The sequence below is a fragment of the Echiichthys vipera genome (genome assembly GCF_963691815.1).
Source record: "Echiichthys vipera genome assembly, chromosome: 9".
Classification (NCBI taxonomy): Eukaryota; Metazoa; Chordata; class Actinopteri; order Perciformes; family Trachinidae; genus Echiichthys; species Echiichthys vipera.
The window spans coordinates 24,908,648-24,933,384 of NC_139834.1; the positions used below are offsets into that span (position 1 = coordinate 24,908,648).

The 24,737-nt window shown below is 40.0% G+C and overlaps 1 protein-coding gene across 2 annotated transcripts; it reads left to right on the forward strand.

Moving 5' to 3' along the window:
• The first annotated feature begins 750 nt into the window (after positions 1–750).
• On the forward strand, positions 751–23,855 carry nadka (NAD kinase a). 2 transcript variants are annotated; one of them, XM_083920716.1, is made up of 12 exons: positions 751–889; positions 1,858–2,034; positions 4,102–4,185; positions 14,085–14,214; positions 14,317–14,425; positions 14,514–14,599; positions 14,703–14,805; positions 14,931–15,073; positions 16,079–16,178; positions 20,084–20,241; positions 21,155–21,237; positions 21,677–23,855. In XM_083920716.1, the coding sequence occupies exons 2-12, from the start codon at positions 1,883–1,885 to the stop codon at positions 21,822–21,824; spliced, it is 1,296 nt and encodes a 431-aa protein (XP_083776842.1). In that variant the 5' UTR covers positions 751–889; positions 1,858–1,882; the 3' UTR covers positions 21,825–23,855. The 2 variants fall into 2 exon arrangements, with proteins under 2 accessions (XP_083776842.1, XP_083776843.1); XM_083920717.1 differs by lacking the exons at positions 751–889; positions 1,858–2,034; positions 4,102–4,185 and adding an exon at positions 9,813–10,063.
• The last annotated feature ends 882 nt before the right edge of the window (positions 23,856–24,737 follow it).

Genomic DNA, 24,737 nt, shown 5'->3' on the forward strand with positions numbered 1-24,737 from the left:
TGGATAAACGGTGTTAGTATCTTTTGAGGGGAACAGGAGGTGAAGTTGGATTTGTTTTTGTGCCGTTTTGAGGAGAAGTTGAGAAGCTCCAAAGTAGTTTACAGTTTTAACAGGTATGATATGCAGGCTTTGGTCCTCAGTTTGAAACAAACACATCCTTTCACACTTGGATTAGGCACGCTCTGCTATTTTTTTTAGACTTATAAAATATATGTATATATATTTCAATAAACAATACAATTTTAAATTATAATGACATGACATAAGTAAGAGTACTTACATACTTAATAAGGCAAGGCAAGGCAAGGCAGCTTTATTTGTATAGCACTTTTCATACACAAGGCAGACTCAAAGTGCGTAATAAAGTAAATAAATAAATAAATAAATAAAAAACAATAAATAAGGCAAAAATAAATACATAAAAATAAATTAAATTAAAAAGTGGGCTATTTTGTTAAAATTGTTATCCTAGTAACTGTTTAGTGGTATAATTACATTTCTTATTATTAATAATTCGGACAGACTCGAAATAGTTACGAAATTCAATTTTGAAGGGATTCAAGTTTGGCAGAGATTTGACACATTTAGATTTATGGATATGAAACTTCCCCTGAAGAACTAGTAAAGTGAATTTCCACTGTTTTGTTTTGTTTTTGTTCTCTTAAAGGCACGCGCCGCTCAGTGTGACGAAGTCGTCCAATATGACGTCATCAAGCAGAGAACCTCCGATTGGTCGGTCCGTACCAGGAAGTGCTGAGCTGCCTGTTGACAGCTCCGTGTTGTAACACTGTTGTTATCTAATGAAATAATGTCGAGACATTGTTCCCTGTGATCCTCCGGCAGCCTGCGGCCCCGCATCTGTGTCGACCCTGTACCGTTGTGGTGAAAGGTAACTTTTTATTGACCGCTTTGTGTCTAACGGCTAAGCTAACTACCTAACTAGCCCCGTTAGCTCCCTGTGAACACTCGACCATCTGGATCACCGTTCATCCGATTAACAGTCGTGTTTGTAGGTGGAGGTGTGGTTTTAGGACACGGGGGTCAACTATGAGACTTGATAGCTTCCTATGCTAACGTTAGCTATAAATGACAACGGTTTCTCACGCGTTAAACTGTGTGTAACGTTGGTTAGTTACAGCTAACTGTAGCTGTGTATCCAGCCACAGGGTGAAACACCTCTCTGTCACTTATCTGACATCACACACGACCACACGTGACTTTAGCACCACTTTATAATCTCAGATTAAAACAGAAATGTCGGCAGCACTTTGAACTGCAACTAAGACTTCAATAGTTTCACTTTATCAGTGGTGCATTTCTATAATCTGCCCAGAACATGATATTAGACCGATATTGAAAGTCAAACATTAGCCGAGTTGCGGATTGTTTCTTATTCATCTAAGCATACTATATATAAAAAATAATTTCTCAGGGTTCCTACGCAGTAATGTAAAAGTATGGAATTTAACTTGAGTCATTTCCAGGTCTGGATGAGTTTGGAAAAGAGAAAAGAGTGTGGAAAGATGTTTGTGTCGTTTCCAGACTATTATCTCACTTTCTATAATAAAATATATGAATATATTCAAATCAAAACAACACAACAAAGCCGACCTTTAGATAATATGGAACTGATGACGAGTTATTTTTATTTATTGTTGTTTTATTTATTTACAAGTATGTTTACTCCATCTAAAGCCAATGACGCACATACTTATATTTTCTTTTGTAGTTCCCTGGTTAATTGTGCATCCCTACTGTTACTATCTGTAGTGGTTACAGGTTCACAGTTATTCATTTTCACTCTTTAAGAATGGAGAGAAAGAAGGAGCTGCATTATTAATTGAACTGTGTTGTCAGTTTACTTGTAGCCTGGCTGTCTGAGATGGACGGTGGAGAGGATGTGAGAGTGGAAACTGCCCCGTACTGCTGTTCCACCTGTGATGGAGGGGAGGTCTCCGGACGCAGCCTGGCTCGACGCAACAGGAAGACCCGCAGCCTGAGCACCTCCTCAGACGGCAGCTCCTCTGAATACAGGTCGGTGTTGAACCCATAGATCATATTTATTAAGCTGTTGTTTAGCTTTTAATGATGTTCTCACCGGCCTGGTGTACTTTGAACTAATGTGTTTCTAAAAAAATTTAGGGGACAAATAGGTAATACAGTAACAGAATCTTGTTTCATATTTCATCAGCGTTGCCTAGTTTGAAATTTCGATCTGAGTTTTGTGATCCTAGTAAGTTGGACTCGACTGAGAACCTTAGTTACGTTAGTAACTATTAGGGCTGCCCCCGACCAAGGGTGACCACTGAGGATGTTCTTGGTCGACCAAGGACATCCTTGGTCGACCAAGAACATCCTCAGTGGTCGTCATTTAGAGCAATTACTCGACTAATCAACGTATACCAACCACCCCCAAAGTATAGCCTCAGCAACTAAATAACATAATTCAGCATAATTAATAACAATTTTTTGGTCATGTGCACACAGCCGCATGCTTTAAGTCTGCCGCCTGTTAATGACATCTTCTCCTTCTTACAAGGAGAAGTGAGAAGGCGTAACATGTCCTTTAAAGGACCAATCGACATCGTCCCATATGTGATGAGGAAATGTCCCAGATGTTGCAATAGACTCCCACAGACAGTTTTATTGAGTTCTTCCTAATTTGGCAATGACACTTGTGATTTTTGTGACATTTGACAGAAAGCTGTTGAGGTAAACAAACAACTCTGTAGGAAACTCTTATGTGACTCATGAAGTGGGTTCCCCCGGCTGAAAGCTTCTCATGATCTGAATCTATGTTGATTAAAAAGTCAGAGGCGTCGCTCTCCTCTCACAGTTCTTTGATCATCAAAGAAAACAAACTGAATGAGTGATTTTATCAGGATATCATTTGGTATGGCTGGGGAATATATCACATTTTATTTGGCTCCCGACAATAATGAAAACAAGATTCCCAAGACAGAAACAAGCTCTTGTTTTGTTTTGTGTTATAAGTCCATTTGTGTTATAAAATATTGGATCAGCGCTGCCTAATTTCACACTTTGATCAGAGTTCATGAGCAGTTATTGACGCTGCGTCAGAGACTCCTCCGCTCTGATTGGTTGTAGGTCAGGCACAGTGGATCTCAAAGGTGATCGGACAGAGTGGCAGAGCAACATGACTTTTACACAGGTCATCTGTCTCACTGTGCTGTCAGAACATAGTGACAATTTCAGATTATATGAAAAAAAGATACTTTTTATAGCTTTAAGTGTACGCTATAATTAGAACGTTTTAGCCGAGAGCCAGTAAACAGCAGACGTTGAATTCACAGAACCAGACAGCTAAGAGGATTTGTTGGCTGAGTGAAGTGATGCACTGTGAAGGCGTCTGTGGTTATATATTATATATTAATAGCCGCAGCCATCTTGTAGTGCTGCACCATAGCTCAGTGTCACAACCTTTCACCCCGACACACTCGTATTGTTTCAACAGAGTGTACGCAGACAGGGTGTGCTGGGATTTTTCCACTGTGGTCCAGAAATATCTGATGTGTTAAATGTTAATCGTTATTAAAACTGCTGGACTTTATTTCCTCACTTACTGATACAAGTGTTTGTTTTACAAACATTTCACAATTTGTATTATTACCACTTGCCAGGAATTGTGTTGACACAGTTTGGGCACCAGAACCATTGTTCAGTACCAAAGGTCAGAGTATATGTAGTTGTTTTATGTATAACGTTTAATGTCATGTAATACATTCGATAAAAGACTGGTGGTGACCACAAAAATGACCCACAGTGTATGAAATAACCTCATATACAGTATATCGATGATTAAAGAAATCCTTTTGCTCGGATACTCTAAAGGGCTTCACTTCTTTTTTTCCCTCAAAACAGAGAAATGAAAGTGCACTTTATTGGATCAGAAATTTTACATAAAGAGTCATTTAGAACTGAGGAATTTTAGAGATGTTCTCCGGCTTGCCTCACAGCGTCCTGTAAATGACTCTTTTCAAATACCACAAGTGAAACTAAAGGAAACTTCTACTGTTTCAAAATGCACTTTGCACACATACCTGTCTGTCTCTTTAACCTAAATATTTGTCTGTCTTTTAGGAGGACTCAGTCACTTCATGGACCAAGCCCTGTGACCACATTCGGCCCGAAGGCATGCATGCTCCAGAATCCACACACAGTAATGTAAGTCGGACGGAGCCCAGTGGGTTCTGTATCATAAGAAGTGTTTGTACTTGTTGTTTTTCTCAGTCACGAGTAGGGTTTTCTGAATTAACTGGTTTTGCAATAATGTCACGGTTTCATAACTGTAAGAATTATAAAAGCTATGGTACCCCGATGCTTGTTATTTTCCTGTGAACACAAGTCCTCACGTTTGGGTGTGTGTACCCGTGTGTTTTGTGTGTGAGTAGTTGTCAGACTAGAGTGAGAAATAGGCGTTGGGTAGAGCTGTAAAAATGTCAGAGGGAACTGACAGCAAAGCAAACAGATTTTTACTGTGATAGATTCATGTTGAGAATGTTTTGTTTTGTCAGAGATGGACCGAGTGGGTGGTACCATGTGTAGCAGAAGTTAGCCTGGACACGTGGTTTGAGGATGACCAATCAGGCCAATTAAACTGCGACTGTATTGGCGTTCGTTTGAAAGGCAAATGGGCCACTATGGCAGCCTTATATCAGACTGAAAGACTGAAATTGGCAGCGCAGGGGGATTTTGGATATCTAATGACCAGGGAGTTGTTGTAGAATATTGATATCCAATTTGCAAATTGGCTGTCGGAAGATGACTGCAAAGGGTCCAACATCTTCAAGACAATCATCCAGCCCTTTTATCAAGATAAAAAAGAGTGAATGTGACGTTACTAAGCTGGACCAAAACTGCTTAAACTCTACCAGAGAAGTTCACAACGTGTTACTGTTGTTACTTCTTGAATCTTGTGAGGATACGTAGAGTACATGCTCAGCCTTCTATTTTCATTATAAAGCAGGCTGACATATTTATTTTGCAGGACCAAACGAATGTCGTGCGTAAAAAACGATAAAATGAGGACTGGTGCTTTAGTTTAGAAAAGCGCTTGTTTGTCGTCTTTCTTCCATTGTGTCGAATGATAAATTCCCTGATTAATGATCGTGAAAACCGCGACATTTTCTCCCTCAATAATCGTCACAAGTCTTTGTACAACTTTGCACAGTAGTGTCACTTTAGTCTGTGCAGCGCCAAAAACCATGAAGGCCGCTTGCTGTCGCATTTACATGTTTTGGGGCAAAACTCTGATGCTGGGGCTCGGTTGTAACACTTTTGCAGAATATCAGATCTTTCTTTCCATCATTTTAGCTAGAACAGTTAGCCATCGAACAGCGCTTATTTATTTTGCAATAACTTTCCGTGTAAGCCTGAACAGCACTTTCCCTGTACTTCATAAAACAGTGGAACTCAAAAACATTTGTTGAGATTTGGCAAAATGTTTTATATTTTAACACGTGTCGTTAAAAAGAAAAGACATGTGACAAATAACACACACAACACCAAGCCGGTGCAGCTGTGAAAAACAAACTAGTTTGACCGTCCCTCCCTATTGTGAGTCAATGGGCTGTAAAGTAATGTGACGTCTTTGGCGTCTAAAAACATCGAACCCGTTCTTCGTCAGTGCTCTTGTGCAGTTTGCTCAATGCTAAAATAAACAGTCTTCTCCTTATTAAAGTTTTACTTGACCAAGAAAGAAAATGCATCTAACATTAACTGACCATCACAGTGGCAGCCATGGAAGAACACCATGAGTTCAATTTTCCACAAGACATTTCGTCCGCGATGTCGTTCTTTTAGTAACTGCTCAAAGCTCATGTGGGGATGGGATTGTAGATCCGGTAGAATCAAAAGCTGCGCCCTAAAGCTCAGCTCCCTCTTCAACAGTCTGGTACAACGCCTGCAAATATTGGCCGAATCATTCAATCAGGCAAATATGAAGAAAACGCCATCAAACATGTTCTTCGTATTTACTTTTGGCTCAAAAGTGAACAGAGCAGCTGACGACAGCATTTTTAAAACCCATTCTCCCTGTAACACCCGTTTACACCGTCGCCTCCTGCTAAATCGGTTGTTTTTGAGAAGCTGTTAACCTCATGAGCCAGTCACCCACTGACATTTCTAAATATCCTCTTTGTAACTTCGGGGTTGTCAAAAAAAACAAACACTGCACACTGTCTGGCAACAATGTGTTTGCATTCACGACGGAGCAACGCCGACGCACCGTCCTCATCAAAACGTCTGTAGTCCCATACACAACTCTCTCTCTCTGTTGCTGTTGTTTAGTAACCTGTGGCTCCGCCCCTTCATTTATACTCGCCACAGTGTGACTGACTCGCCAATATTTTTCTGTATACCATATGTAGATGGAATAATGCTACGTATCGCACTTTGGAGCCACCCTGAATCACTGCAGGGGAAATCCCTTCTCTGTGGTGGCCCCAGTGTCCAACCTCACATTTTAGCAGAGGGACTTCACCAGCTTCCCTTTGCGTTTTACACGCAGGTGTCAAAAAAATGCCATACACTTGTATTATCTACATTTTTAATGCCCTCTGCAGTTCATTTCACGATTCACTGAGTTGTTGTCACATGACTGTTGGTCTCATTTGAGTCAAACACGCCTTCCCAGTCGGTCTGAGGACCAGATATAAGACATGATCGTTTTATTTAAAGTCATAATCTTGACATGTTCACGGTTCCTTTCTTTTTTTTTGCTCTTTTGTAAACTTTTTTGACACACATTCACCTCTCTACTTCCAGTTCATCACCTATATGTTACCCTCTTAAATCCATACACACACACATGTTCCTATTATACTTCTGCCCTCACAAAAGCCTGACTCAGAAGTTGGATGTTCCTGATTTCCAATTACAAGTGAACGCAGCATAACCGTTAATGACAAGCTCAGCTGGCAGACCAACCGCTGTCAGCAGCGTCACTAACATGGCGGCCTATTTACATTTAGCGAGGTAATTTCTCCACAGACACTCAGATTGGAATATTTGGTAAGGAGGCAACAAGTGCTTTCATTAGTGTCCCATATGATCAATCACCATTGTTTTAACTCACTCTTTGATTGATAGGAACCTAAAAGACAATTGACTAGATGGAAATCTTACAGATGATAACTTTATAGTTTATGGTAACTCCAATTTTTTACGTTTTGTTTTCATAAAATTGGGCTTTGTACAATTCCTGCACTGTCCATCCGATGTGGATGTAAACAGCTTCACATTTCAGCTTCAGGTTAAATCCAGTGTGTGAGTACAGAGCCGTAAGTGTCACTTTACTTTCTAAGAGAGTGTTTGAGTGGAGACGAAAATTACTTTTTCCAGACCTCAAACACACACACACACACACACACACACACACACACACACACACACACACACACACACACACACACACACACACACACACACACACACACACACACACACACACACACATGCACACACACAGGCACGCACGCACACAGGCACGCACACACACACACACACACACACACACACACACACACAGACACACACATGCACACAGGCACACACACACACACACATACGAATATTTTTGCAATCCCTGTTGGAAAAGGTGTAAATAGCTCTGATAAAACACTAGTAAGCAAGCCCTTGAGATTACTTTGTCAAACACAGATATGTAGTTTGCTATCACAAAAGTCAAATAAAATAAAGAAATACTCACATTTGAGATGCAGAAATAACACTAATCTAACTCTCAGTGTTTGCTCAGACTGTGTGAGAGAGGTGTTGGTTCAGTCTGTTGATGCAATAGAACACATCTTGTTTCATAATGCCAACACAATCATATCAGCATTATTCTGACATATAATCAACAGAAGCTGGACCCTTAACAAAAGCCTGCAGTATTTATTAATGGTTGCATTTGGATTGTGTAATAGATAGCAGGTGTTCATTTTAATGTCCACCTGCAGTCACGTAAGTGGCTGCTCTTTTTTTAAACTTAATTGACACACATTCACCTCTCTACTTCCAGTTCCTCACCTATACCATACCCTCTTAAATCCATACACACACACATGTTCCTATTATACTTCTGCCCTTGCGAAAAGCCTGACTCAGAAGTTGGATGTTCCTGATTTCCAATTACAACTGAATGCAGCATAACCTTTAAAGCCTGCAGTATTTATTAAAGGTTGCATTTGGATTGTGTAATAGATAGCAGGTGTTCATTTTAATGTGCAACACTGTTGCAATGAGTCGGTGCGCAGAGATATGAAAGACTCTTGGTGTTTTCGGTCTGTTGGCCTCTTGACTCCCTCTGTCACTCAAGTGGCTGCTGGCACTGTTTGCAGTAGTTGCTAGAGGGGGGGGGGGGGGGGGGGTAGCAAAACCGGGCTTTCTTTATCCTAAAGCAAAGTTTGGGCTGCAATAGAGAAATACTGTCCTGATGCGTTTTGAATTTTTGAACCAACAAAGAAGTCGATTAGGCGCCAAAATGACCTCCATTCATTCTCTACGGAAGGGTGTGGTGATGATACTGCTCAAGGTACAGCTTTGTGTTTTTTGTTTTTTTTACATCAATTGTCGTTCAACTACAGACAGAATCTCCGCCCGCCTTGAAACACACCCTGAAACAAACCTGACAATGACCCAAAGAGACATTTCAGAGCCAGTCTCTTCAGCACACTGTGTTCCACATTTAATTTTTTTTTTTTATGCGATCTTTATTAACTGGCACACTCCAACTGTTGCTGGCTTTCTCAGATCACTGTCACAGGTGATGCTTAAGTTATGAAGGTGACTGTATGAGACCGTAGGAAGCTCAAGTGCTTCTTGTTGTATTCCCATAAGGCATAATAACGTCATCTACCCTCGTAGCCCTGTTTTTGTAATTCACCTGGCACTTCCTCTTCCTGTAGCCCGTCACGGTCACTTCTTGAAAATGGGTCCTAAAATAAAAAGAAGATATTTGTGGCAGGCTTTACATGAAAACAAAGTTATTTATTTATTCTTTAAAGGAAAACTTTTGACGTTGACATTTTATTAAGTGGAGGATATCAATCTTTGTTTTTTTAATAAATAGAAAGTACAAGTGACTAATCTGTAAAGCTGCAATCATTAGTCGATTCATCGATCAGTTGTCAACATTAAATTAATGGCCAACCATTTTAGTAATCGGTTAGTTCTTTTGAGTCATTTATTAAGAAATTTTTTTCTAATTCTCTGATTCCAGCTTCTTAAATGTGATATTTTCTGGATTATTTCCTCCTCTGACAGTAAAGTGAATATGTTTGAGTTGTGGACAAAACAAGACATTTGAGGATATCATCACTGGCTTTGGGAAACACCGATCCACATTTTTTCAACTACAACTAATGGATTAATCGAGAAACAGATTGACAGAATAATCAATAATGAAAATCCGCAGTTGCATTTCTGTTAATCTTACACAGAAATGCAGTGTGAGTTGTCCATGTAGCATCTGTCATCCTGTGGTTTCTTAGGTAAATAAGTGATCATGTAAAAAAAATAAAGAAGAATAAGAGAGATGACTTATCAGGTTATAATACCTGTCATTACACAGGAACAGTCTGTCATTGTTGCGTTGCAGTAAATCCCACCCATTCAATAAGGAAGAGCTTTCCCTAGGATGGGCGTGTTCAGCAGAGTGGGCTGGGCTCAGCTGAAGTCGACTTTAAGATGAGTGAGAGCAGCAGAAAGCAGCAGGAAGCTTTAGTGTTAATTCCTCATTGGGACAAATATAGCTTCGGGGATCCAGCTGATCCCGGAGCAGACCACAGCGTCTCGCCCAGCCTCTCGGACAGCCCCGGGCTGACTCACCGACAAGTGAACTGACTCAGTTGCTCCTGCTGTTGTTACAATGTGTTTCAATAGAGGAAGTAGTTAGAGGTAGAATGAGCAGAGCAGGCCACCGGCACTCCAGCTGAGTCAACCTTAAACAGCATCCTTGTTACATGTGGACAGCCATGAAGTTCAACCAGTGCGTACCACAGGACACTCCTGGGAACCTCAGCGACAACAAAGTGTGGAAATGGTGAGAGCATCTTCTTCCCTGTCTCTCTCTCAAAAGAGAATCTGTTTGATATGTGACACATCAATCGGCGATGATGAAGATCAGAGAGCGTCACTGCAGTGAGCGATATTGTGTACGGTGACTGTTATCGGGGTTTAGTAGTTGAGAAGTGTCAGTGTTTGCTGGCTGTTGTAACAGCATGGTCCTGTGGTGTGGACAGAGTGAAAGGGGAAGGTCAGGGTGTGGATGCTTTGAGGTGATCAGAGGAGAAACTGCACATGAATAGATCACAGCTCATCACTGCTTCAAATGCTAATGAAGTTTTGATTTGTATCCCTTGTTTGTATTTGAAAGCAGAACAGCACAGCTGGTCCATAGTTGGTCTAATCAGGTTCACTTCATTAAGGCAATGTTTTGTTAGATTTGAATATTTCGTTGCAGCTGTGGTACCTTTTTAAAAGTTTAAATGTAGAAGGGTATTGACACAATAAATTATGTGCGGTACAATATAATCTGATGTTAGTAATTACTGCCTTGTGATTGTGTGATGTCAAGGCTTTATTTGGTTGGGCTTTTGTATTAGTTTTTTTTTTTTTGTTTGTTGGACAAAGAAACAGGAACAGGATATGTTATAATGATTCTGTGTTCTCATGTTATTTGTTGGGGCTGAAGAGTTTTGTGTGTGTGAGACGGGGCTGTAGGACTCCAGACCACTGTTTTAAAGACTTGAGAACTGGTCAAGTTGTTCCTGGCTGCTGATTCTTGATCAGTTATGCAGAAAGTTGCCTTAATTCTTTGCATTGATTAGTTTGATGTTAGAAGATAGGATGGGTCTATAAACAAGAGTGATCAACAGTAACTCCTTAATCACTATAGTAGAATAGGAAAGACACTATTGCCTATTAGGGGGTGGGCGATATGACGATATTAGATTGTGAATGGATCAGAACGTGTTGCCAATCTGCCACAGCCGAGAAATCGTAGTATCATCTATAGGGCACATCCTATCCACTGCTGCTCTATGCTCTGCACAGACACATGGCATACTGTATTCAGGCAGTGACTGGGATTTCTCATCCCCCATCCTGTTTGATTGAGAGAGTAGCAGAAACAAAATGAAAACAAAGCTACGGTGTCCTCACAGGTTTACACTATCGTGTCGCATCAACACTGTCTGTTCACACTTACTCACAGAATGTGTGGAACAAGCTGTAAAATATGCTCCTGACAAACAGATAAATGCGCTGTGCACAGGCAGACTACTACTGTGTTTAACAAAGAGCGAACGCCATCACTTAACAAACGCCCAAATCTGCCACAGACACACAGTCCCACACACACTGCAGTGAGAGTCATTTCCTCCAACTTTTTCTGAATGTACCTTATCTGGCCTGTTAAGCTTCAACAATACATTTATTTAAGTTTCGTAGTGAAATAAGGGGGTCTTGTTTCGATAATTTATCATCTCAACTTCATGATCAGCTGTTCTCCGTCCATGGGCAGCGGCGCTTTCAAAGCGTGCAACATGAATGCAATTGTAAACCAGGTAGTTTGCTGAGAGTGAAGCGGCGAGTCGGCAAAATTGCACAAACTGATTCAAATCTGATTTGGCTTAAATGCTTTGTTATACAGTATATTTTCTCTTTTAGGGCTTTGGTTTTACACAGGGAAATACTTTGATTGCACTGTTCATTAACTTGCAAAATAATTAAAAATCAATGTGAAAAACTGTGACAAAATTGTGATTCGATATTTTTGCCATAGGACTCGATTTGCTCTGGACTCTTGACTCGACTGGACCCTGTCTTGGACTTGACTTACATCTCTGGTGTGTTTTATCCCAAACTATGGTTAGTGTCGTAGAACACCTGCATGCTCGATTGTATTACTGAGTATGGTTCCTGATCATTTCAATATTTAAAGCTAGGGCTGCGCGGGAATTCAATATCTACCTCTTAAAATAAAAAACTGAAAAAACTGAATCAAATAAAGAGTATATGATATTGATCAATCATTTAACACAAAAGGTTATGACGATACAGTAGATCACTGTTGACATACAAATAATGCTGTCATTCAATTATGTAACTTAAGAGGATTAGACGACTTATGCAAAGTTACGAACACTTACGCAAACCCGACTTGTGCCAAATAACTTCTGGAATAAGTGACTTTTTATCCACTACTGTGACAGACCATGGGGAAGAGTAAGCCACAAACATTTGAAAATCTTAGTGGAGCACACAGAGACAGGAAAGTTTGGCTGTGAAGGGCCCTTTAATTCAGTAAAGCAAACTCAAACTTACCAATAGGGAATGACTTCACGAGCTAGGTAGAATTTGATTCAATCGAAACAGACGCCATCTTAAAAGCTTATAAAATTACCTTAGTCACTCTGTCTTGTGACTTGGACAAAATAAAATGGTCTAATTCACACTGTTGACACAGGCCCTGAAACTACAGGGATAGGGTAGGATCACATGATCTGTTCAACTGAGGATGTAGGTGATTTTACCAGAGGTGGCCTGGTTCATGAAGAGCTGACTTAGGCAAAAAAAATGGCGTATGCCATTATTTTAAGAAGGTGACGACATGATCATTTATTGTCTTTCAATGGATTTACATCAGTATGAATTAAGATATTAGATTTCATGATTTCATGTCTAAATTGACAATAACAAGCACATTAACTCAAACTTCTCAATAAAATGTTATCTGAGATGCCTGAGGGAATATCTTTTGAAAGTTGTGGTGTTATAATCACAATAGTCATATCGACCTGTAGACGCCCAGATCATGAAAGCAATATAAAAAAAGTCTATCGTTTACATTTTTCTACAGTATTTTATATAGTAGTTTAGATAAACAGCGGCGAACTGGGTTATGATGATATTTGCATCATTTGGACAACGCTTTATGTTCTGATCCTTGCACGTTATGTTACTTTTACATAAAATGAGAAAAAACTCATTTGTATTTAATTCACACAAGGCTGCTGGGAGGACCTCAGCTGGTCTTCACAGCGAAACCAATGTGACACGGATGAAGCACTCAATAGTGTATGAACTTGAATGTTCCATTCATGTTTTCTGATATAATATAATCGTTTGTGTATTTAGGAATCAGCTCCTTCTCTCCTTTAGTCTCGGTGATTGGTACGGTCTTTTGTAACTAGGCTTGAAACCACCATTCCCCACAAGTGATTGGTGTAAATGCCAAACCATTTAAAGCAGAGCTAATGGTTGCCAAATGTAGACTGGCCTGTATGATGTAACCCTGCCTGCCACAACTAACAATTTGACTTGTGATGGCCTCATGTGTACGACAGACTTTGGTATTGTTAAATAATCCTTGGTTCAGCCCTGGGGGGTTTAGATTTTCATGCCTCCAGTTTTAGCTGACACATTTGCATGTTGTGTCTATCCTCTGGGTTCGTCCTCACAACTCGTGGCTCTTGGCCTGCCGTCTCAGAACACACACAAGAGCTGAGTTTTTGTCCTCTTTTTCTTCTCTAAAAAAACATTGTGCTAATAATATCCCTGACTCTGTGCTGTGATGGATTGAGATGAGGTGAAGGTCCATCAGGGGGGCCAGCAGTGCAGGCTCGTTTCCACCAAGCAGTCCAGTTCCGTTTAGTTTGCTACACGCTAGAACGGTTAGTTTAGCATTTACATTGTCAGAAGTTGTGGATGGTACTAATAGAACCGCTCCATTCCGACCTGTTTATTCGTTCCCCTTCTTTTAACTACCCTGTCTACATCTAAGGCATCAGGTGTTTAGGTACATGTCCGCAGGCGTTACCTGTGGTTTTAAAGGTACTCTACCCAAAGTGTTGGATGGAAACACAGTGGCTACAGAGCTGGACTTTAAGCTCGAGGCTCTAATTGGATAAGCAGTCCTGGTTATGATGAAGAGTAGGACGCTTCGGTTAGTTAACAGATCTTACATCAGCCACGATCCGAGGCTCAATGCTCAGCTCTACGCTGATGTAACGCGGGAATCCTCATCAAGTGATCGTTTAAAGATTTGTTTGTGTGTTCAGGCACATTCAGGACCCCGCCAGCCAGAAACTGACGTGGAACAAGCCGCCAAAAAGTGTCCTTGTCATCAAGAAGATACGAGATGCCAGTCTGCTTCAGCCTTTCAAAGAGCTCTGCATATTCCTCACCGAGGTGTGACCACAAATTCACCGACGTCAACAATGAATCTAACTGGAAGCGTTTGGGATAATGTGAAACCACCGTCTGGCTGATCCGGGTTTTTGTGTGTTGTAGGTGAAAGACATGATTGTTTATGTGGAGAACAAAGTTCTGGAGGACCCCGCCATTTCAGACGACGAAAACTTTGGGGCCATTACGAAGAAATTCTGCACTTTCAGAGATGGTAGGAGATTCAGCAGGTTTTCCAGTCACTGTATTTAAAAAAAACAGGATCTTAGATGAGTTATTTTAAAGGTCTCTGTATTTCTCAGATCTCGATGACATCTCTAACCGCGTAGACTTCATCATCTGTCTTGGTGGAGATGGAACTTTGCTGTATGCATCTTCACTCTTCCAGGTATTCAGCCGGGTGTTCCTGCTGCAACGTTAAAAATACAAATGCAAATAATAATTGAGTGTTTTTACACAAACAGTCCTCTCTTTCCTCTGTGCTCGTGTAGGAGAGCGTTCCACCGGTTATGGCCTTTCACCTGGGCTCGTTGGGTTTCCTGACACCTTTTAAGTTTGACACCTACCAGTCTCAAGTCACCCAAATAATTGAAGGTACCGAATGTTCTCTAACCTGTCTGTCTGCCTCTGTCTCTCTCTACAGAGTAAACATGTCTCTTCACGTTGTGCTCCAGTTTTCACGAGTCAAAAGATTCTTCATATATTTCCACTGTTTATAGGTAATGCTGCCATCGTCCTGCGGAGCCGCTTGAGAGTCCGGGTGCTTAAAGAGAACTGGGAGAAGAAGGCCAGAATTGACGAGAAGGACATCATCCTGACTTATGGGGAAATTGAAAGCAGCCGGAAAGCCGTGCAGTATCAGGTAATATCTGCAGCTTAAACCAGCTCTTTGGAGCACATAAAAAAACATTTTAGCGTTCGGGAACATTAAGTTTCTCAGTCTCCTTGCCAAGATGTTCATTTTGCAGAATGTGGTGTAATCCACTCACCAACCCTGAGGGCTGTATCATGACTGTTGAAACTGCTCAACAGTTGCAGATAGTTTGCACCATGATACTTGTTACGGATTCAGGAAAAACACTGTTATGACAGAAACTGGCTTGTGTGTGTTGTACTGTAATGTTGTAAGTTTTTCTCATCTAAGTACAAACTTTAGTATAAAACTGTTTTAAGGGAAATTATTACAACAATTATATTATTTTAACCAGGAGTTGGGTTCCAAGCGGACCTTTACATATTATTATGTTACTATGCAGAGAACACAGTCCTGAGCTGTGTGCACTGTTGTTCTCTGGGCAATGGAGCTTAAAGGTGGGAGGAACTAGTATCTGAAAGGTTTCCAATGTGTTCACAATGAACTGTGTGATGTTAAAAAAAAACCTGTCAATCTTCAAATGACATTCCCTCAAATTACTTCACATAAAATGTTTCTGAGAAATTTAAGTTTAAGTTGTTATCCGCAGACACCTCGCTCTGACCCCACTGACCTCAATTTGCACAACAGCATCATATCAATCTGTGAACAAGTCAAAACAGCTGAGTCATTGTGGTGTCATCCTCATGACTCACCCAGCTGCCTGAGGGCCCGTAACATGTTGTTAAAGAACCACAAAGGTAAACACTGTCATCATGTATGAGGTTAAAGGTCTTTTTAATGTGCATGTCATTGTACCTTCAAGCTCATAGCTGCTGCTGTGAGGCTGCCCACTGCTCCTAACCTTTAGGACGGGTTAAGTGCAATGATTGTTCTGTTTGATTCTGCTTGACAAATGAATAACGTTTCTTTGGTGTGTGTGTCTTATCTTGCCCAGGTGTTTGAAACATCCAGTCGAGTAGATACTTGTTAACACGTAACTGTGTGTTTCAGGTCCTGAACGAGGTGGTGGTGGACAGAGGACCCTCCTCCTACCTCTCCAACGTCGACCTCTTCCTCGATGGACACCTCATCACCACGGTGCAGGGAGACGGTGAGTGGGCAGATCATCTCATGGAAATGCTTTCATGGAGTCAGTTATGTTTGCGCTGTATCACCACCATAATCCCCTCTTCTTCACAATAAAAGTCGCACGTCGTTTTGTTCAGGTTTATTTTAACTTAACATAACTCCTATACAGCTGAAAACAAACATGAAAGGATAAAATAAAGCTAAACACAGGCACTTTTAAAAACGCCTTTCTCGCTGCTCTCCTCCACAGATCGCTGCAGGCAAACTTCCTTGTTTTTAAGTTCATAAAATGTGCTTGAAATATTCCAGACATTACACAAACAAATACCGCTGTTGGACAGAGAAAACCTACGTCCATCAGCACACAGACGAGCTGTACGCAGCGCTTTTTCACAAGTCATCTCACATTGCTGTAATAATGATTTTTGTGAGGGTAACAATTGAAATTCACAAACAACACAATTACCAAAAAAACATTTTCATTAATATTTGAAGGCTTTCTGTTGCTCTGCTACCAATATTAGCAGAAAACAGTAAAATCACACAGATCTCTACACACATCCGACTGCTCTGTTATAACGTGTCTTCAACAGCGGTATGTGTGCGTGTGTGTGTGTGTGTGTAATGTTTGGAATATTATGGAAGCACATTTTATGAACTTAAAAATAAGGATGTTTGCCTGCGGTGATCTGTGGAGGAAAGCGCAAGACGCTTTTAAAAGTGTCGGGGGGTGGGCATTCATTTAACGAGACAATGTGCACCATATGTACCATTTAATATCCTGGAAGAAGTCTGTAGATCATTAATATTATCCCACCTAGATTACTGTTCAGTGGTCTGGGCCTCAGCCACGAAAAGAGATCTGACAAAATTACAAGTTGTACAGAACAGGGCTGCTAGGCTTGTTCTAGGTTTCTCGTCTAGAACTAGCACTCTTAAAATGGAGTCTAGCCTACCATGGCTCAATGTGGAAAACACAGTGAGAATGCACAGACCGGAGTTCATGAGAGAGCAAATTATTTTTGTAATACTGTGCATAGACATAATACAAGGAAGGCAGGTAAGGGTGATATTGTGCAAGCTCACCTAAGAACTAATTTGCGAAAAAGAACAGTACTTTATAGAGCGAGTAATATTTAGTGATTTAATGAATTACCACTTCATCAGTCAAGAAAAAAGCAAAATATCCTTCAAAAAGAGGTTAAAGATGCACTTTTTCAGTGGTTGACTCAGGGTTAATGGTTAATGCGGTATTGTTTTTAATTATTTCTCTAAAATGTTAAATGCACTATGTGCTGCACTTCTTTAAGGTATTTTGTAACGTACTTTTGTGCTGCACCCTTGTATTGTATTTAGAATGTATTTTGTAATGTATTTATGATGCATTTTTATTGTTAAGTTGTTGGACTGTATTGAGTATTTTCTGTTGGAATGTGGACCCCAGGATGACTAGCGACCTGCTATGGCATAAGCTAACGGGGATCCTTTAATAAAACTAAACTAAACTCCGACAGACATGTCTCCGTTCACGGCTGTAGATGGACGGCACAGTGCGTCAGTGTTTCAGTGAAATTTATAAATAAGAAGCCTATTAGTGGTAATCGCTCCAAACAGTGCAATTAATTTCAGCATGCATGCATGTCTTATAAGCCTATCGTTGAAACAGAGCAGCTGATTTAGGTAGCATCGCAACAACTTAGGGACTGAGAGAAAAGAGAAGAGAGAAAAGAGGAGAGAGAAAAGTGACCGTAAAAAACAGCGAAACACATTAAAGACTCTCACACTGAGCTGAAATATAAACACACTGCTGCAACACGTGTCTTTCAGTTTAATTAAAGCTCTTTTTTTTAAGTATTGTGTTATAAAAAAACGAAACAATATCCGAATCACCAAACTGAAAACCAATACTTACCCAACGAACGAATGAACAAACTAATGAACGAATAGTTGAATATTTGGGTCCAGCCCTACTATCGATATACAAATGGAAATCATGTACATGTTTATTTGCATTTCACTGCGTGAAAGTGAGAGCCAATAACAAGTGGTCACTGAGGACACATTCTGCTGCGAGGTGGGAAAAGACTGAGAGCTGTACGCTTGTTATCGGATGTCAAAACTAGGTCAAACAGGCCCATATATCACATCAGTCTTGGAACGCTGTCAAACGTTTACACATCCACACATAAGTTGTATTTAAGACTCTCTGAGTAAAACCTGTCTGACAGCCCAAAACCAGTCTGACAGCCCAAACAAGACCGTCTGTGACGAGGCCGGTGTTTAGTCTCTGCTCCTCTGACCTTCAGTGGGTTTTCCACACGTTTCTAGACGTTAGACTTCAGACTTTATTGTTCCTGAGGGGAAATTCTTTTCCACTTCAACCGTACAGTTTATGGGCGGCACGCTGACAGTTAATAAGGACAAACGACAGAGTAAACATGACGACAGAAATATGGCAGAGTGGGGTTGTAGATGATGTTAATATGGCGTTAGAGAGAAATACAATATATCTATAAAACTGTAGAGTAACATTAAAGCAAAATATTAAAAGAATATAAAAGATTCCCATCCATCAAAAGAGTCACTAATGTCTTTGGGAAATGAATCATACATCACATCACATCACATTGTGTCCTTGAGTCTCTTTGGCTCGCACAGGCAAACTGCAGGTTGCATGAGCGTCATGCAGCTAACTACACAGCATGTAACAAATAAACTCACACGGTGGGTTAAATCAAATATTCATTTGCAACTAAATATGCACATTAATCCACCATGTGAGTAATCATGATAATAACGTAATTGCCCTGCACATGCTGAGACCAGTGTGAAATATTTCACAGGTAGCCAACCAAAATACTCACTGCTCTTTTAAGAATGTTGGTGTGGTATAGTAGTTTAATTCATTTATTTCGTTCATGTCCTGTATTGTTGTTGTGCACCGCCCTTATAGTGAGTCACACACTGTAATTAATTAAACTAAAGTGTCCTTTCTTCACTTCCTTTTGGGAACTTGATGCATAAATGATCTAAATTAGTGCTTAAGCAATTATTATTAATTACAATAATGAGTTAAAAGTTAAAAACCTTTGATATTCAATCTGTTGTTTATCAAGTGAAATGCCAAATGTTTTCTGGTCCCAGCTTCCCCGATGTGATGCTGCTTTCCCTGCTTTATATCATCTTTCTGATATTTAATAGATTAAACAACTAATGTATTAATTAAAAACTATTATGAAAATAACTTTAAGTTGCAGGTGGCCCAAGTCTAAATATTCCCCATGTTTTCCTAAACTTCTCTATAAAATACAGGCCGTATCATTTGTTTTTGTGTCATATTTGAAGTGTAATTCCGGCTCAGGGCAGTACGGTGAAGGCATTAAAAGGCTTTTTTAACCACTAATATTGCTCAAAATAAAACCAAACCTCTGCTACTGCAGAGGTTTGGTTTTTAGAGTAACACCAACAACGTAGTTAGCGAACCCGTAATTTATTAAAAGAGTATTTTTAAAGACTTACAAACTGGCCCCGATACCAGCTCCTCCTGTAGTCCATTCAAGTAGAATACCAAATACAAAAAAGGTTAAAAAAGCCGCTTTATTGCCTTCACCGTACTGCCCCGAGCAAATCAGTGTTAGCCATGTCAGACTGTTAGCAACTCTCCCGGATGTCTCGGTTAATAGTTCATAAATGAAAAAAACTGTCTCGATGGCTTATTTGAAAAAAGACCATGGGATGATTTTGGGTGAGTTGACATTTGTGGAGATGATGCTTTTATTGTGAAGGAACAGTGATGGTCATCCCAGTAAATCCTCGCCCCGAAAATTCTTGTACTTTCACCCTTTAATTTAGACCCTGGTCCTTGCAATGAAAACACAATGAGTTCCTCAAAAGGTCACTGAGTGTGTCTGTGTGTGTGTCTCTCAGGTGTGATAGTTTCCACACCTACAGGGAGTACAGCGTATGCAGTGGCAGCAGGAGCGTCCATGATCCATCCCAACGTCCCCGCCATCATGATCACCCCCATCTGCCCACACTCACTCTCCTTCAGACCCATCGTGGTGCCTGCCGGGGTGGAGCTCAAGGTATTTATTTAACGTATTAAGTTTGGCGGACATCAGAAGGTGCATATGATATCCCACTTCTACAACCCAAATTTAAGATCCTAGTAATCAATCCTAATCCTAATCCTAATCAATAATTGTGTTTGTCCAAAGAGAGACAGGCAGGTTTATCATGTTAGAGGTGAATGAGTCTGACTGCTGGATGAGTTTCAGTTAATTCAGTTATTTCAATTTTGATAAGATTTGATTTTTATTATTAGGTCATGCGTAAGTGATATTCCCAGCCCAAACAGGTTTACAGGACACCAATATTTAGAATAAGAGAGCAGAAACCAGAGTAGCAACATAAATTACAAATAATAATTAACAAATAAGCCATCCGGATTTTCTTTTCAAGCTTCAGAAACAAAGGTAGCCAACTTCTAAGCATTAACAACTTAACTTATCTAGGAAAATGTGACTCATTCTCAACTTCTCCTAATGCACACGACCTGTTTTCTGTTTGGATGTGTTTAAATCCTTAATCTTAAACTTCATGGGCCAGAGGAAGGATTTCAGACCTAAAATTGGCCTCAAACAGAAGGTTCAGTGCCAGGATTGTGCTTGATTTAAATATATCTTTGTAAATTTGGTCTGTACAAGATATCTTTTACCCATTGTTCATGAAATCTAGCAAGCAACTTTAGTCTAATGATCATGCTGCATGAAACATTATTACTGTAAATATATCGTAATGCTCTGTAGCAAATGGAGAATTGAGTGATTTACTCCAAAGAAAAACCTTCTGCTTGACCCTGTAGTCTTGAATAGTACTGAATACATCTCTTTGCAACTGATCATTGAGGGCAAAACATGTTTTCTCTCAGCTGAAAAACAAAACAAAAACGTCTTCTCTCTGTGACTTTTCTGCATTGTTTGCTTGTTGTTTTTGTAGATAATGCTGTCACGTGACGCCAGAAACACAGCCTGGGTGTCGTTTGATGGAAGAAAGAGACAAGAGATTTGCCACGGAGACAGGTCAGTCCGCATACCGAGCTGATTATCATACGCTAGCCTCACAGACGGCAAACACACAGAGTAAACGAAGCACAAAAAACCCAGGGACTGTGTAATGGATAATGAGTTTAACCCCCCATGCAGCTGACAGGCTTTGTTGCGTAACCTCATAAACCTGTGTAATGGGCTTGAGGTCGTTAGTGCCCCGTGTGCAGATCCAGGTTCTTCCTTTATGTAACTCATCTAGAGATAATCATCTTCCTGCTTCTTGAAAAGAGCTGCCCGTCATTTCCAGTCATTGCAGCACACTTAACAAATACCCAGTGTTGCTTCAGAAGGAAGTAACCGCATCTGGTGTCAACACCTCCTCTTTTATTCTCTAAGATTGCACGTACCTGGACTTTTGTTTCCCCGTTCGGGTGGAGCCTTTGTGACACGAAACCTTATTCTTTCGTTTCAGTATTACCATCACCACTTCCTGCTTCCCCGTTCCCTCCATCTGTTTCCGGGACCCGGTCAACGACTGGTTCGAGAGCCTGGCCCAGTGTTTACACTGGAACGTGAGGAAGAAGCAGAACTACCTCAGCTCAGAGGACGAGGAGTTCTGAGACCCGAGGCATCTTCGAGGTCTCAAGGACTCTGTCGTCTGGGTTTTTAGCTCCGTGCCGTTTTCTCTTTTATGGATAGAAGGTCACAACAAACTCCATTCAAAAACACTTGTCGTAATAATGTTGCCCTTGATCTGGTAAAATTGTTATTGGGATAAATGTGTGAGAATATGAGGTGAACTATGAGACCACAAAGTGTTCTATTAAATAAAAGTAAGTAATTAAAATAGACATATGAATTAATTGAGTAATATATATTAATCAGTACCTTGTGAAATAACTTATTAAAACTCATATCACTATTATAAAAATGTTATATCATCGTTCTTGTTTTTATAGTACCTGTTTTATTTTGAATTAAAAGTTTTTATTACAGCTAGCTCCCGTTAGCTAGCGCAGCATTCAGACAGTTTTTGGCTAACATTGGATAATCACAAATATAAATGATTCTGTAATGTCTTCAGATCATTTAACGGTGTAAAGCTAAAGTTTAACTTCTTACCTTTATAACCAAATATCATTTTAACCATTTACTTTAGCTTTGTCTTTACAAGAGTCAGAAAAAGGCCGCTAACACTGGTGTATTAGCATTGCGCGACACTTGGACCTACTTATCAGTACCTTTCTGGCAAGCGATCGTAGCGTCTGCTGAGAGGCTGGAGACATGCTGACGCCACCGTTATCATGTAGAAAAATGCTAATATAATATAAATGCAGACTTTTGCAAAAGCACATTTGTAAGAAAAACGTATATAATGACAAAATAATTGCTAAAAAAAAGTAAAATAAATGAAAAATTGTCGAGTTTTAACAATTTATATAAATATTTCAAAGGTTATCGGACACTTTGAGGTTCCATAGAAAACTAATTTGAACGTTGAGCCTACTCAAAAAACTGGTAACAGTAGCAGCATTAAGGGACTCAGAAGATAAGTCATGTTTTAATGTGTAAGCACGTTAAAATGGTGGATTTTTGAATGGAGTATTGTCCCTGTGTAATTTTCTTCTGATGCAGTTTGTAGAGAAAGTTTTTTGACTTGGAATCAGAAGGAAATGCACGTCTTGGGATGAACGTGGACTGAAACTCTGAAGGTCAAGTTGTGGATGGCAGTTGTTGCAATACTCTTGATGGTCTGTTTTAGCACTTTTTAGTCTGTAAGACAGATGGCAGGGTCACAGCTACTTTATAAACAACACAAGCTAGTTCCCTCAGTAGATCTAAGGGATCAGCTGCACTTTTCTGTAAAGTGTATCAAACTTCTCGAATTCCCGAATTCTGTTCAACAAATCAGGAAACGCTGATGTAATGTCATGAGTGAATGGCAGATATATTTTTGTGTGCATCATTTTTACAGAATATCTATTCGGCAATAGTCGGCCAACTGTAAAGACTGTGCCTTAAACACTGGTATCATTAATGTATAGAAATCCTTTCTCTCGAGGTTTACATCACAGTGATGATGTAATCACACACGTGCACAGATGTGTGATTTGTGCATTTTAATTGTAACCACGCGTTGTCTTTGCTGACACTCGATTGGCAGATTGAGTTGTGAAGTTTGTGTCACAGCCTCTGTTTCTGCAGTCAGTGCGTTTCGATGATGACGTGTTAATTCCAGAAAAAGAGCGCACAGTTCAGGCGTCCTCAGTGTCTTTTTAACATCTGTTTTTTAAAATGTGGTCGAAGCCATAGCTGAACTCTGACTGTGGGCGGTGGGGATTTAATGGTTTGGGTTGAATTGAATTTTTCAGACCATGGTCAGTTTCCTACCCGTCTGCCACCGTGCGGTCTTTGCTGAATACTTTAAGGTGGCCTACCTTACATATCTGTTCACATATTACGTCTCTTGTGACGTTAATATATACATTTTGAATTTGCTCAACAAACTGTCAGGGTGAAAGAAAAAAACCATGAACCTGTTGTAACTCACGTGGACCAACTGAGCTCGAAAAGGCAATCATTCCTCTAACTCTAAATATGTATATGTGATGCTTGAATAAGATGTATTTTGTAAAGTCTATCTGTTTATTAACCTGTTTACAATGTATCATTGATGAAAATAAATCTATTTGATACTTTTTTACATTAATAAGTTTATTATTTAAAGTTTCAGCAGTTCTGAATCACTCACAGGGAAGTACTCGTGCATTCAAACGGAGACCGAGCTTATAAAAAATGCATTCAGGGGCAACGGGAAGTCAAATTTTCACACAGAGTTCTTTAATCGGATCATGGAAACAGATCTAGTTCCTCGGTCTGAACTGGTAAATCCCAGTGAACTCCACTTCCTTGACTTCTCTTTTCTCTGAAGCATTGTCACCTCCTCTCTCAAAGTGCTTTCCGCTTTTGTAACACTGCCTTTTATCAGTACGTTTTTTTTATATAATAATTAATGTTTCTAATACGAATCCTGCTATTTTTCTTTCCAGAACACTTTTAATAAACAGATCAAATGTAACCAGGAAGTGCATATCCTCCTGTTTGATCAATGGGTCTCACACACTTTGTTAGAAAACACATCCACTAAAACAATGAAGCTCTGTGAGTAATGTATGTGTCTCTTGCGAAATCACACACAAATAACTTCCTTTTCCTCATTGCGCGAGAAATCGAAATATGAGTCTTGTTTTGATATTTTATTAAGAACCTCGAATGAAAATAAACACAAGTGCATTAAGGTGCAAAGGAGAAAGTAAAAAACATTCCAGTGTTGCCAGAAGAAGTAGTCTAGACAGTGCGTTTCACAAGATTTAAGTTCCACTATTATGATTTCAAGAAGCGTGAATGTGATTTACAGGAAGGAAACAAAATATCTCTGAAGATACAACCTCCTTTTGAAAGACGATGTTGGTTAAAAAAAAATGGACCAATGGATTAAGACATTACAGTGCATGTTACGGTCAAAACTAAGA